The 14398-nt window shown below is 41.6% G+C and overlaps 1 protein-coding gene across 4 annotated transcripts in view; it reads right to left on the bottom strand.

The window, feature by feature from the left end:
* nphp3 (nephronophthisis 3) overlaps positions 1 to 14309 on the bottom strand; it is a 67492-nt gene extending 53183 nt beyond the window's left edge. For 2 of the 4 annotated variants that reach the window (XM_078539577.1, XM_078539580.1), the window contains exons 1-5: positions 13875 to 14307; positions 8562 to 8933; positions 6950 to 7075; positions 4849 to 4999; positions 1086 to 1238 (exon numbers count right to left, since the gene is read on the bottom strand). In XM_078539577.1, coding sequence (XP_078395703.1) covers positions 1086 to 1238; positions 4849 to 4999; positions 6950 to 7075; positions 8562 to 8882 — 751 coding nt within the window. In that variant the 5' untranslated portion in view covers positions 8883 to 8933; positions 13875 to 14307. Of the gene's footprint in view, positions 1 to 1085; positions 1239 to 4848; positions 5000 to 6949; positions 7076 to 8561; positions 8948 to 13874 lie in introns of all 4 variants that reach the window. The other 2 variants (XM_078539578.1, XM_078539579.1) reach the window with 2 other exon arrangements.
* Between the last annotated feature and the right edge of the window lie 89 nt (positions 14310 to 14398).

The raw sequence follows: 14398 nt of genomic DNA, 5'->3' as shown, positions 1-14398 counted from the left end.
CTGCAGCATCCACAAGTCATGTTCACATGACATATGGTAATTTGGCTCACACTAAACTCTATGTTATTCGCTCTTCCAGATATAACTGTTCTCTCCTATCTCCGCTCAATCAAATCTGGGCCTTGTTTTAACTTAATTCCAAAGTTATGCAGCTTTAAAAGTCAATTCTTTTAAATCTTCTCAGTGCTTTATCAGATGATCTAGCATACATCGGGGACTCTCAAGAGGAAATTACAGATGAGAACCCACCCTGCTTTACCTAACGTAGCACACACGTAACCAAACACTTCAGAGCACTGGCCTTTGTCCCATAATTTGCTGACAAAATAACAGTGAGGCGAATGGTGTTCTCTGTTATTTAAGCATAAAAGGTACAGGAACTTAGGCATGGGCAGATGTGACCTTAAATACAAAAGTTGCTGACTGAGATTTGATGGTCCACCACTTACTTCGTGAAAACAGCATCTCTTATTCTGGAAAAGCATTGAAATGCATTAAATGTCGTGATGTTCCTTTACTCGCATGGTAGATACAAACTAAACTAACCACACAGAAAGTTAAAGTCTTGTACATTTCAGTCTAAGTACCCTTTTAACAACATGATAAGTATTAGTTGTCAGTCAACCTTTAGCATTGAAAACAAGCGTAAAGTCTCATACCTTCAGATTTTAAGTGTTGTTGTAAATATTTTTAATGTCAAATGTTAGGGTTTTTTTTAAAACTTTGCCTTTCTGACACATCTCTCTTAATCCTAATCTTTTCCCATCTTTTTCTTTTTGCACCCTGTTTTCTCCTTGAATTTGCCAATTCTAATTTACACTATCTTCTCGGTCCTTGCACTGTTAATTTCACAATGTTTCAATCTGATTCATTAAGGACATGCACAAGATGTTTGCCTTGTTCACTCAGGTCACAGGTGCCTAGTTTCACTGGCTGCGCTGTTACCAGTTCACACTTGCAGCATTTTGCCACACAAATTAAAAAGCTTAGAGATGTCCTGCCTTGCCACAGCAAATTACAGCCCAACACATTTAAATGCCAAGAAACAAATGACATTATCTCAGTACTAACAACTAATAGCATACCTCGATTAACATTGGCAAAAGGTCCTTCTACATCTATTGAACTTTGTGCAAACTCTGGACCTCGGAACGTCTGCTGAAGTTGTATCATGCTGCCCAAAGACGGCTCACTTCCCAGGACCCCACCACTCCAGTATTCACACTGAGTGCCTGTAGCTGAAAGATTCAAAGAGATATCAAGTTTTAAGGAGGCATAATTAATAAGATAATCGAAACATGAAGTCTGAATTCAACAGAACCAAAAAGAAACTTATAGGGCTGAATTTTCTGTTTGGTTGGGGGGGCAGAGCGAGAGCGGGTACGATCGCTGCTCGCGATCGGGTCTGCGCCGCCATTTTACGCGGGTGGGCCAATTAATGCCTGACTCCCGAGGATAGCGGGAGTGCATTGTCCGCCGGGTCTAATGGTGACCCGGCGGCCTGTTTATCAGAAGCGCTGGCAGCCTCTGCAAGGCTGCTCACAATGTCAAGTGGAAAGGCTCACCACAGGGCTTCTGGTGAGCAGGCCAGTCCAGAGGCTAGGCCAGCGGAGCAGGCCAGGCTGGAGGGTAGGGCAGCAGGACAGACCAAGCCGGAGAGTAGGGCGGGGGGGCCAGTGTACCCCTCGTTTCTCGGATGACTGCCTTGCTGTCCTTCTCGAGGAGGTGGCAGCATAGCGGGAGGTGCTGGTGCCCCAGGATGGGATGGAAATACACCTTGAGATGTCGGATAGTTCTCTCCACCACAGCCCATGCGGAGGTATGGCACCTATTGTACCACTGCTCAGCTTCTGATATTGGATGACGGAGAGGCATCATAAGCCACCTTCTGAGGGGATAGCCCTCGTCACCCAGCAGCCATCCATCCAGCCGGGCTGGAGCACTGAAGAGCCCTGGCACCTGGGAGTGTCTGAGGATGTAGGTGTCATGGGAGTTGCCTGGGTACCTTGCACAGACTTGTAAAATCAGCATCCTGTCTATCTGCACGTTCATGGAGTGGGATCCCTTCCTGATGACGAAGGCACTGGGCTCACCTGCTGGCGCCTTGATGGCCACATGTGTGCAGTCTATAGCACCCTGAACACGGGGGAAGCCAGCAATGGCCACAAAGCCTCTGGCTTGCCTGGTCCCAACAGTAATGGATGAAGGTCAATGCACGCCTGAACAGGGTGCCTGTAACATGCTTGACACACGTGTGCACAGCTGATTGGGAGACACCGCAAAGATCACTCACCAACCCCTGGAAGGCGCCAGAAGCATAGAAATTGAGGGCAGCTGTGACCTTCTGAGCCACTGGCATGGGGTGTCCGCCCACAGAGTTAGTGGATATCTCAGGCCCTATCATCTGACAGATAGAGTTGACTGTCTCCCTTCAGAGACGGAGCCACCTTCGGCACTGCACCTCAGACATATTGAGGTAGCTGCTTCGCCACCTGTATACCCTGGCAACAGGATAGTGGCATCTTCTGTGGCCCTTTCCACCTTGGACTACCTCTTGGCCCTGCGCCCCTTGTGCCTGCACCTGGCCTCCCAAAGGTGGCTCCCCTGGAGGCTGAATATGCACTCCTGGCCGCCTCCCCCTTCTAGCCCTGCCTTCCTCATCAGGGGAGCTGCCTCCAGTGGACAATTCGGCTCCCATTCCCAGGCTAAGGGAAGGCTTCCTGAAACTTGCAGGCCCAGAAAAAACTACTCACTGCACAATGCTGACCTGAAGGTTAAGAGTCCAGAAAAAGCAGCTGGTATGCGTTTTGAAGTATTGTTGATCACACAGGCAAGTTTCAAAAACTTTCAGAAATAAATGCTTGACTGTGCACACTCACAACCCCAGTGAGCCCTCTTATCCCGCCCGTGGATGAGGTTAATACAAATGTGTCCTGCCTGTTGCGCCCGTGCATCGAGCCGAAGATCACACAGGCACCGATAAATCAGCGTCAATTGACGCCTCAAGCGCCTTAACTGGCCTGTTAATTAATGGCGGGCATGCGTCAGGTATCATCGCGCGCCCGCCCAGCGAAATATCACGATGGTGCGCAGTGACGTCGGGACGCTCGCCCAACATCACCACGTATCATTTTACGTGTGGGCTGGCAGGGCCCGCCCCCACACTCCAAAGGGAAAGTTCAGCCCATAATGTTGCCATACCCAGTCACCAGGTTAATCTCACGCATGCAGCACCAAAATGAAATACCTATATAATCAAATGTGAACCACGACACAATCCTATATTAAGGTCATTTTGTGTAAAGATGGAAGTCCTGCAAGCAAACTTTTGCAGGGACTTCTCTAAATCCCTGCCACTCCTGCCTAGGTATCTACTTAGCTTTTCCTCACATACCATAGAAATATAGGAACAGGAGGCGGCCATTTAGCCCCTCAAGCCTGTTCCGCATTCAATGAGATCACGCTGATCAGTGACCTAACCACAGTTGCCCCATATCCCTTAACACTATTGACAGATTTTGTTCTGAAAAATCAGATTTAAAATTGCTGATCTAGCAATTAATACTGCCACCTTTGTCAACATCACTAACTTTTTTTTTAAAAATCTCACATATCAGAAATACATACCCTTTCAAAAATTTACAGTACCACTTATACACAATTCTATGTACATCTAGATGTAATTTTCCACTACTTTAAACTTAGAAAGGAGACAGAAATAGTAAATGAGATGGGCAGGTGAACCGCTGGCCAAAGAATTTAAGGAGCTGTTCAACATCATCATTCAGAGCTCAGTTATAAATGATGATAAGTAAAAACAGCTCTGACAGTAAAAAGTAGAGTATATACAGATCAATGATAACAAGAACACAGAAGAATGAAGAAGTCAGGCACAGAAATACTGACATTTATTTCATGTTTAACCATCAAAAGCATTTTAAAGTTCATAATTTAGCAAAGAGAGCACATTACAATAGATTTTATGAATTTATACATGTTTCACTTGTCAAGATTGGAAATACTTAAAATCTACCATTATAACTGTTTGCAGTTATTATTAAGTGACCGGGTTAAAAAAGCGCACTGGGGTGATGTTCTTATGTCCTTTGGGGGGTGGGGGGGGGGGGGGAGAGAGAGAGAGAGAGAAAGAGAAAGAGAGAGAGAGAGAGAGAGAGAGAGACTTACAGAAAGAGTGACAAAGATAGTCAGGAACAGAGCGATACACAAACAGCACAACAAAAGCAGACCGTACTCAACCAGCTCGCACTTGCAAATCCCAAAACAAAACATCTACTGTTAGATGTGATTCCATGATTGGGCAGCATGTGTTGAACAATCCTGAGTGTGCTAATAGCTATACTAACAACCAATTTAAGATAATCAGTCAAGCTCGTAACATGGTTCATTTACGCTCGCTAGAAGCGACATACACAGGGACCTGTTCTTTGCAAACAAAAGGAATATGGTCCAAGCTTGCACCTTTTTTGCATTACCCAGGAGCTTAGGAAGCCTATAACTCCCTATTGCTTTCTCCATAGCAACGCCACTGCAAACAATCAGCACCCTTTTCTCCTGTAGTATAAATTGTGGTGATTGTTTGAAATTTGGTTTGTCTTGCATTTGTCCTGATAAGTGCAAGACGAAAAGCTTCGGCAACACATTCCTCTTTTCAGCAATAAAAAAATAAATTTAAATTGCCCATACATTGCCACAACCTTTGATATTACTACGTTATAAAATGAAAGGAGTGGTGAAATGTATATAAATTTCTCAGTATTAGCTGTAAATGTGCACTGTGCAGGGAAAGAGAAGATCGAGAGAGATTAAACATGTGTATTACAGTTTTACCTGTGACATCAGTATGGTTGTCATCTGAGTCAGAGTCTGCTGGATCAAACACTTGAATCCCCTGAGCCTGCAGTCTCTGAAGTTTGGCTTCTAACTCACGTTTAGCACGTAATAGGTCTTGAATCTCCTTCTCCTTAGTTTCCCTGAAAATCTGAAATAAAATAGTGCCACATTTACAGCCAATACTCAGAGATTTATACACCTTTCATTTTATAACATCTAAAGTTGCGAAAATGTCCATGAGCTAAATAATCTCACCTCTCTGATTAAAGGTAACAAAACAGGAAGAAAGGAAGAATATGAAAAACAAAAATAATCACAATTTAGCTTAAACTTAGGTTGCAAGAAAGGTTCCAAAATTTTACAATGTTGGAGCAGACTGAAGATTAGATATGTGAGAGGCAAAACTATATCTTTAAATACATGTGGAGACTGAGAAAATCATAAATTGTCTGTTTGAAATAATGGCTGCTTGGCAATGTTTTTCAGATATCATTCAATATGTGAGGTGGTACATAAATGAAAATGAAGAAAATGCCACAACATCATATGATAATAAATTTATCCTGTACAAGTTGCACCTTGATGCATGTTTTACATCCTCTGAATAAAGGAAAGCAATTTGACAAATAAAAGCTTTTTTTTAAAGTGAAAATCATAATCTGATGTGCTGAATATTATATAATGGAAGGAAAAGTGTGCTATATCATGAATTGGCTTTTTCTTTAAAAAAAACATGGGGATAAAGGAAATCACGATGATACGTAACATAGGGAACGCAGCACAAACCATAATATAATAGTTACCAGGTAATCCATTTTTATGATTTTGGTTCAGGGATAAATATTGGCCAGGACACTGGGGATAACTCCCCTGCTCTTCTTCACGTAGGTCTTTAAAGTGCACTTGAGAAGGCAGGTGGGCCACAGATTAACGTTTCATCCAACAGACGCAACCGTCAGCCCTCCCTCATTGCTGCACTGGAGTATCAACCTTCATTTTAGTGCTCAAGTCTCTGCAGTGGTACTTGAACACACAACCCTCTGATTCTGAGACAAGAATGCTACCAACTGACCCATGATTGGCAACCAAGGGTTGCTCCAAGAGCGAGACACAGATGGACCAAATTTGCTTTAGAAATGCCAGTTTTTGGTTCTAATGGAAAGCATTACTACCTTATGACATACCATTTAGTGCCCCACCTCAATAGTGAAGAAATGCAGCCAATGTCAGGCAGCCAAGCCATTGAAACAGGCTGCATGGGGAAGATCACACGCACAACATGACCTAAAGAGCTTCCTGAATGCAATTGTGTAAATTCAACTCAATATTACTTTCACTGTATATTGAAGAGCTAACATGTGTTATTGATACAGCAATCATGTTTTTTTTAAATCCTTACTGAGTCCCAAAAATTTCCTTTAAGGCCTAGGCCAGAATTTTTCTGTCGGCGAGTTGGGGACGGGGCCCGCTCACCGACACGAAAATGACATGGGATGACGTCGGGGGGAACCATTTAAATATTCAGGAAGGCGGGCGGGCAGCAAAATCAGTGGTCCGCCCGCCGACCTGTCAATGGCTCTTTGAGGCCATTGACAGGATAACTGAGCCAATTAAAGGCCCTGCCCGTCCAACCTTAAGGCTGGTGGGCAGGCCAGGAGCCCCAGCGGGCTTCTGATAATACATGAAACCTCATCCACTGGCGGGATGAGGTTTCATGTCTGTTTTAAAAAACTTTAATAAATTTTATGTGATATTTATTAACATGTCGCATCTCGTGTGACATTGTCACATGAGGGGGACATGTTAATAATTTTTTATTTTTATATTTTTTAAGTTTCTAACATTTTCAGCACTCTCCCTGAGACAGCACTTAGTCTCAGGGAGATGTGCACTCTTTTGCGCAAATCCACGAAAGAGTGCACTTTGACAGTTGGGGAATCCCTTCCCTTCCCCCCAGCACAGGTAGTGCATAGCGCTTTCCGTCAGGTGGCCCGCCCACTCAAAATGGCGGCAGGGCCCATTTCGGCGGCAGCGATCGGCTGCCCGCCCGCCCATCAAGGGCAAAATTCTGCTCCTGGTGTTTGTTGGTTGCAATTACCTTAAACTGCCTTTTTACTTTATCCCTGTCATGCTCAAACGTAGCAGCTCTCTCCATGGCCTGGTATTTTGCCTCAAGGGCACTTTCCTTTTCTCGAAGTATCTTCTGGTAGGTTTTCTGGAGAGCCTGTAGAATATAATATCAGATAGATTAAAAGATCTGAACAGAGCACCAACCCCCCACCACCGACACACCGAGGAATCAGCAAGTTTATCCAGTGAGCAGAAGAGGCATAGGCGGCCAGGAATGTCCCAGATTCAGTGTTCAATCTGTGCAAGGGAATTTATTACAGAAAAATCTTTAAAGTCCTTCTTCAAGTTCTATAAACTAATGCAATGTGGTTTTGCAATATGTCTCTTTTTTCTTCAATGGGGTTTGGATGAAGTTGACACTTTCAATTTTAAAAAGTACATAGAACAATTTGATTTGTTATAAAGGTATCATCATTATGTTGTTCTCCAAGTGAAAATAAATGAGAATTGCAAACACACATGAAGGATTAATACATTGCTTGTAATGCAGGTCTAACATCATAGGAGAACATAAGGGTGTATGAGCCAAGCACACCAAGGATCTTAATACAAAAACAAAATAATGCAGATGCTGGAAACCTGAAATAAGAACAGAAAATGCTGGAAACATTCAGCAGGTCAGGCAGCATCTGTGGAGAGAGGAACAGGGTTAATGCTTCAGGCCGATGATCTTTCATCTTTGTGATAAAAGTATAATAATTTTCATAATATTTTTCTGGTTTATTGTGAAGTAGGTTTATGGGGATAAGTATAGTTGGGTCTGTCTTTGTGATTTAATTATATTTGGAGTCAAGTAGACTGCAAGCTTGAAATCATCAAAAGAAGCTAGGTGCTTGACATGCTAATGAGTAAACATGGATGCTGACTTGGCATGTAAGGTGTGAAGGGAATTTGCATTTATAGATAAATGAAGGGGTTTAAAACTAGCCAGATAAGCAAGGCTAAGCAGTGTGTTTATTTTTCCCAAAGGTTACTGACAATTTTGGCAACATGAAAATTTTTATATTATGAGGAAGATACAGTTTCAAAGACATATGGATCAATAGGATTTACATATTAAAAAGAGAGAAACATATATAAAGGAGAATGGAAAGTTATGTGTTAGAAAGCCATGTAAGATCTAATAGGTATGTGTGAAATAGCCTTAATGAAGCCCCCAGCCATGTGTGCATGAGTCTGCTACGGAACGAAACTGAAGTTGGGGAAAAGCCATTTGGAATTCCACTGTCAAAAGGATATTGTGTTAACTTGCTATCTATTTGGACTGTTGCCTGAAAGGGGGTATAACTGGGAGTCAGGATAATTAGGAATTTTCGGATTAATTATAGTAGTAAGTAATTGTAGTCATATGTATGTACTTGAAATCTTTTATTTTATTAATAAACATTTTAATTTAATTTTTAAAATCTCTAAAGGTCTTGGTAGACTTATTACTTCTGAATTCAGTGCACACATCTTCTCATAATAAATACAAATTGCAAAACTGTTGTAATAGTGTGACCAAGTTTCCCTTGTGGATTTGGCCCACCTGGCATACATCATCTGCCATGTCATAACACTTTCAACAATTAAGTTCTCACCTGAAGCTCCGCCCTCAATCTTTTGTTTTCTTTGTCAAGTTTGGTTTCCTTTTTCTGCATGGAGGCAATCTCATTATTTTTACTGACACGAAAGATTTCATATTCTTTCCTTAGTCGCTCGTATTCTGCAGTATATTCAAGGTCAACTGAAGCTGTTGATTTAAAACTTGCGCCAATTACACGTGGACCCCGTCTGAAGGAGCTACGCAACAGTCTGGCCTTGGGTTTGACTTCCACTGGAATCTCACAAGCCTCCCCTCCACCACCATCTGTGTCTTCAATTACTTCATTTGGGCCAATCAGCGAAGACGCCGTGCCCATCTTGCCAATGGGTTTACACAAGTTTATCCCATAGTTTCTTCACAGCTACAGCTGAAAATAAATTTCTGTAAATAAATGACAAACAGCAACAAAAATAAAACAGGTTTAAATGATTTAAATTAACATGCTGGTCATTTTACAACTTTGGCATTGAATAATCCCAAAAATTCCAAAGAACCTGGCTAAAATAAAAAATTCAGGCTCCAAACATTGGAAACCCTCTATCCTTGATAAAAAGTTGAATCATCCAATTGTTTAAATCAAGCAAAGGAAATAACACAGCAAACGCAATGCTGAAAAAAACATTTGCACACTGCAGTTAGAATATTGAACCCAGCATTTAGTTGCCTCACTTTAGGGAGAAGGTCAAGATCATGCAGAGGGTACAAAAGAGATTCAACAGGGAAAAGAGGCTTTAGCTGTGAGCAGAGATTAGAGAAACTGATGTTTTTCCATTCCAAGAGAGGGTAAGAGAAGAATGATAAATATGTTCAGCGTTTTGAAGTTTTGATAAGATAAATAAGGGATAAAAACTATTTCCATAAGTCAATGAGTTGATAATTGGAAGGCATAAATTTAAAATCACCCAAAGAATGAAGTGAGAGACAAGGAGTGGATTATTAGAACATGAATTATGTTAACAGGAGTAGTAAAAGCAGAATGATTTCTAGAAGAACAGAATTGCAAAACTTGGGTAGTTATGTTAAACGTACAAGGAACTGGGCCACATTTCAAGTACTGTGAACAATTCTGGGCTCCATATTATAAGGAGGATATAGAGATACTAGAGAAGATTTACAAGGCTGATACCAGAACTGAAAGGTTATAACTATCAGGGAAGGCTGAACAGGCTAAGGATCTTATCTATAGAAAAGGTTGATTTAATAGAGGTCTTTAAAAATATGAAGGGATTTGATGGAGTAGATGTAGATGCTTTCACTTGTGGGGGAGTCCAAAACTAGGGACTGTAAATACAAGGTAGTCAGCAATAAATCCAATAAAGTCAGGAGAAGTTTCTTTATTCAATGAGTGGTTAGAACGTTGAACTTGCTACCACATGGAGTAGCTGAGGCAAACAGCATAGATGCATTTAAGGTGAAGTTAAATAACTACATGAGGGAGATAGGAATGGAAGGATATGCTAATAGGGTGAGATGAAGTAGGGTGAGGAAGGTTCGTGTGAAGCATAAACACTATCATCGACCAGTCACCAGGGGTGAGTTCAACAAACCTATGTTCAATTTTTAAAAAGAAGCTAAATATTCAAAGAATAACTTTGAAGTACATGAAGAAAATGCGAGGATTAAGACTTTGCAGTTAGCCCTTTCAGAGAACCAGCACAGTCATGATGGCCAAATAGCCTCTCTCCAAGTTGTTGAAACCCAGGATTCTATACATTTGAATTATCAGAGAACTTAATTAGTTGTGTTTAAATTAAGTTTACACTATATATGCAGCACTCTTACTATATCTAGTTTGCTGTACTAGTTAATTTTGATCAATTCTGCACATTAAAATGGACTTTTCCATTGAAGTCACAACTTTCCCTTTAATGCACTGTTATTCTTCTCTGGTCCTCATCGAGGAATGTCTCCTCTGTATTATGTATAGCAAAATAGTAAATGATAAAACTATTATAATTCTTTTTCTATTTATCCATAGGCTATGAGCATCACTGGCAAGGCCAGCATTATTGCCCATCTCTAATTGCCCTTCATAAGATGGTGGTGAGCTGCCTTCTTTGAACCGCTGAAGTCCATCTGGTGTAGGTACACCCTCAGTGCTTTTAGGGAGGGTGTTCCAGGATTCTGACCCAGCAACACACAGCACAGAGACTATCTTCCCCGAGACAAGCAAGAAGTATATTCTATTAAATGGATCCAAGCCAGATGGTGAAGAAAGAAACAAGACACAGATCATTTCCTTGTTAGTAGGTTTATTCACAGGATGCAAAATAACAGATCTCTGCCTCCTAACCATTAACAGTGCCATAGCAGACACTCTTTATATGTGCTCTCAGTCCTTAATCAAACAATGTCCGTCACCTGTGTATCTTTAACAACATAATCAACCAACCATAAATATATTCTATAAAACTTTCACAATCATATAAATGGGGAGATTTGTTCAATTGTCTATATTTTTCAGTCACCCTTCATTGCTATGATTATTCATGAGGCTATATCAGAAAGAGTTCTAAACAAATTTCTCTTTACAACATACAGAGTTGTGCACATTCAGTGGTGCCTCAGTTGCTAGACCAGCTCATGAAACAACACCTTGTGATGACCTACAACATTATAATGCCTGAATCTTAAACAACTATTTACTGTAAAAGATAAGCCTTTCCAGATCAGGCTGATAAGCTGTTTACTTAGTACCAGCCACATCAAAGTTCTCCAGAAAAATCAAAAATCCTCTGTGCACCCTCAAGAAGGTTACAGAACAGCTCAACCTTGGGATTGAAGAAATATGATCTCAGACTTGATACAAATCATTGCTTTCCTCTGAGGACTACTTCTGATCTGTTCCTTTTGAGTGCTTAGGTAACACCCTTCAGCGACACTACCTCATAACTTAGAAGTGGCTAAGCATTATTTTCTTGTTGAACACATGAGAGTGTGTGTATTATATATGCATCCATATCTGTATTAAAAATCCTTTATCTGGGAACACTTGCCATCTGGACCATCTGAATTTCTGTTGTTAGGTTTTTGCCACATGTTTTGGGTCTATTTTTCCCCATTATAAATCCTGATGTCCACGTCTGTAATTGAAAATTCTTAGATAAACTCATACTCTCATAATTCAGCCATTGAGTGTGATCATTGATAACAAGATGTTTTCCGAAAGATTTTCCTCAGTAACTGAAATTGCTCCTATCCAATTAAAGGTTAGAAAATTTTGAAAACATTACAAGTTTTACAATAAAATGATTACATTTATCAATTGAATTTTCATTTGCGCAATTTAACATATCCATTAAAAGTCTTTCCTTACAGACCGCTTCCTCTCACAGTCATAATATTGGAGTTGATATTTTTGCTCAGAATTACAATACTCCGAACAGAATCTGGACTGTGCAGTATATCTACTTTCCCCGGATGTGTCAATACTGTCAGTCAAGCATACTGAATAATGATCTCTCTGGCTTCTAGCAAGATTATTTGAAGAAAAGCTACAGGACAAGTTTCAAAGTTTTACTGAGCTAAAATTCACATGGGCTATTTTTATTGATTTAGGAAGGATTCTGTGAGTGAGAGATGGTGAGAGATCTCTCAATACATGTTGTAGGTTTTGTTTTGTGTTCTATGAATTTTAAAAAGCAAGGGAGTGAGAGAGGAGGAAATAAGTATCCTTTACGTAAATTTATTTCAAAACTTAAAAATAGCAGTTGAATTTTGAAGCCAGCTAACTACCCCATTTTGTGAGATAGAAAAGATGGACATGAAACAGATTCTAATCTCCTAGCTTCCAACACTGTCAGGGGGAGCAGAAAGCACACAGAGACAAACAAAGGGAGAGACAGAGAAAAAGGCAGAGCAGAGGTTTCATTTCTCATTTGATTTTACTCCTTTTTAAAAAGCTTAAGTTGAACTTTTAAAGTAAACTTTGAGTAAAAACAGATAGGAGAATCGGTGACAAAACTGGCTGAGGGTGATTGGACTCGTGGCCTGCCATTATTTGCCCTTGGGAGAGGCACTGGATGCTGGAGGCAACTGAAGCATGGATGAGGGTTTCAACATCAGGTGGGTAGAGAATGATGATATTACAGAGGTGGAATTAGGCAGTCTTACGATAGAGAGAATTTATAGTGACAGAGGCTCAGCACAGAGCAAAACTGAACACCAAGGTTGCGAGCAATTTGTAGCCTGAGACAGTGTCTGGGAAAGAAGATAGAATCAATGATGAGTGACGCAGCGTATGGCGGAGACCAAAGACAATGGGCTTTGGACTTGCAATCGGAAGAAACTGCAGCTCATCCAGGCCTGGATGTTGGGCAAGCAGGCTAATAGCAAAGAGGCAATGGAGAGGTTGAGAAAGGTGGGGTGAAGTAGAACTGATCTTTGGATGGTTGTCGTCAAGGGGCAGCATGTAAATGAGAAATAAGAGGCAGCCTACGACAGATTCTGGGGATAGGGGAGCAAAGGTATGCTGTTATAGGAAATTCTCTGGCTATGTCTGTATAGGCAAGAGTGGGAGCTGTGAGGGCGCTCCCATTCACTTGGAAACTGGAGAAGGCATGCTGGAAGAAGATGATATGATTGAAGGTGTCAAAGGCTGCAGAGCTGTCATGAAGTTAGAGGAAGAACAGTGCACAGATGTCATTTATTGCTTTGATTAGGGCTGCTTCAGGCATGTGCAGGGCAGAAAGTTAATTGAAGAAGTTCAAACATGGAATTGAAGAAAAGATGGGTATGGGTTTTGAAATCAACAGCACATTCAAGAGCTTGAGAGTGAAGGGCAGTAAGACGGTGACAAGAGAGAGAAGACAAAAATGTATAGGTTGGAAAGGTTGAGAAGAAAGCTTGAGAGCTAGCACTGAAAAATTGATTCTACAATCCTTGACACCGCCTCCCTTGTGAAAGGAAAGTCAGAACAGAAGAGACAAGAGAAAAGACAGAGACACATAAGAACATAGGAAATAGGAGAACAAGCCATTTGCTCCCACAAGCCCGCACCACATTCAATAAGATCTTGGATGATCAACCTAAACACCATGTTCCCACACTGTTCCGATATCCCTAAGTGCCTAAAAATCTATTGATCTCCAACTTGAATATACTCAACGACTGAGTATATTCACAACTCTCCGGGATAGAGATTTCCAAAGATTCACAACCCTCTTGAGTGAAGAAATTTCTCATTTCAGTCCCTAAATGGTTAATTTCTTACTTAGCCTGACCTCATGTTGTAGAGTTAGTAAACAGCAGTCAGTAGCAACACGAACATTGTAAAGATTGTCAAGAGATGGAATGTGATCTGACTTACCCTGTGTCACATCACTGCTGTCTTATCTACGTCTCTTTGCACAGACTGTCAGTCATTAGCAGCAACTCATTGCCCTCCCTTGGGGACTATGTTGACGTCCATCACTCTGGGGACACCTGACAAAGCAATAAGTTATATTCAAAGGGCGGTTGGAGTTTAACCCGCTAATAATTGTGTGCTGCTGCTGCTGCCGAATAGCCAGGACATTGCCTACACTGGACAAACGATTGGTTAATCGTTAAGATGGGAGAGGGGATATTGAAGAGCTCGGGGACTTCAACGAGGCCTTCCTGAGACCTGGGCTGGTGAGAGGCGGGAGTTGGGAATGAGATTGGATGTTTACAAAGTCGGCGGTTAGAAGAGCGAGCGGCAAGCGCCACCTCCGCCCCTCCGCAGAGAGACCGCCATCTTCCCCCTGCCGCTGCCGCTGCCCCTGGTTACGCCGAAAGCGTCACCACGTCGCGCGCACGTACGGTCCTGACGTCAGACGGCCGCTGCCTTACGTCCACGCATGCTGGCCTACG

The sequence above is a fragment of the Cetorhinus maximus genome, chromosome 3 (assembly GCF_964194155.1).
Source record: "Cetorhinus maximus chromosome 3, sCetMax3.hap1.1, whole genome shotgun sequence".
Lineage (NCBI taxonomy): Eukaryota > Metazoa > Chordata > Chondrichthyes > Lamniformes > Cetorhinidae > Cetorhinus > Cetorhinus maximus.
Note: the sequence above shows the minus strand (reverse complement) of the source record. Positions and strands in the feature narration are given on the sequence as shown.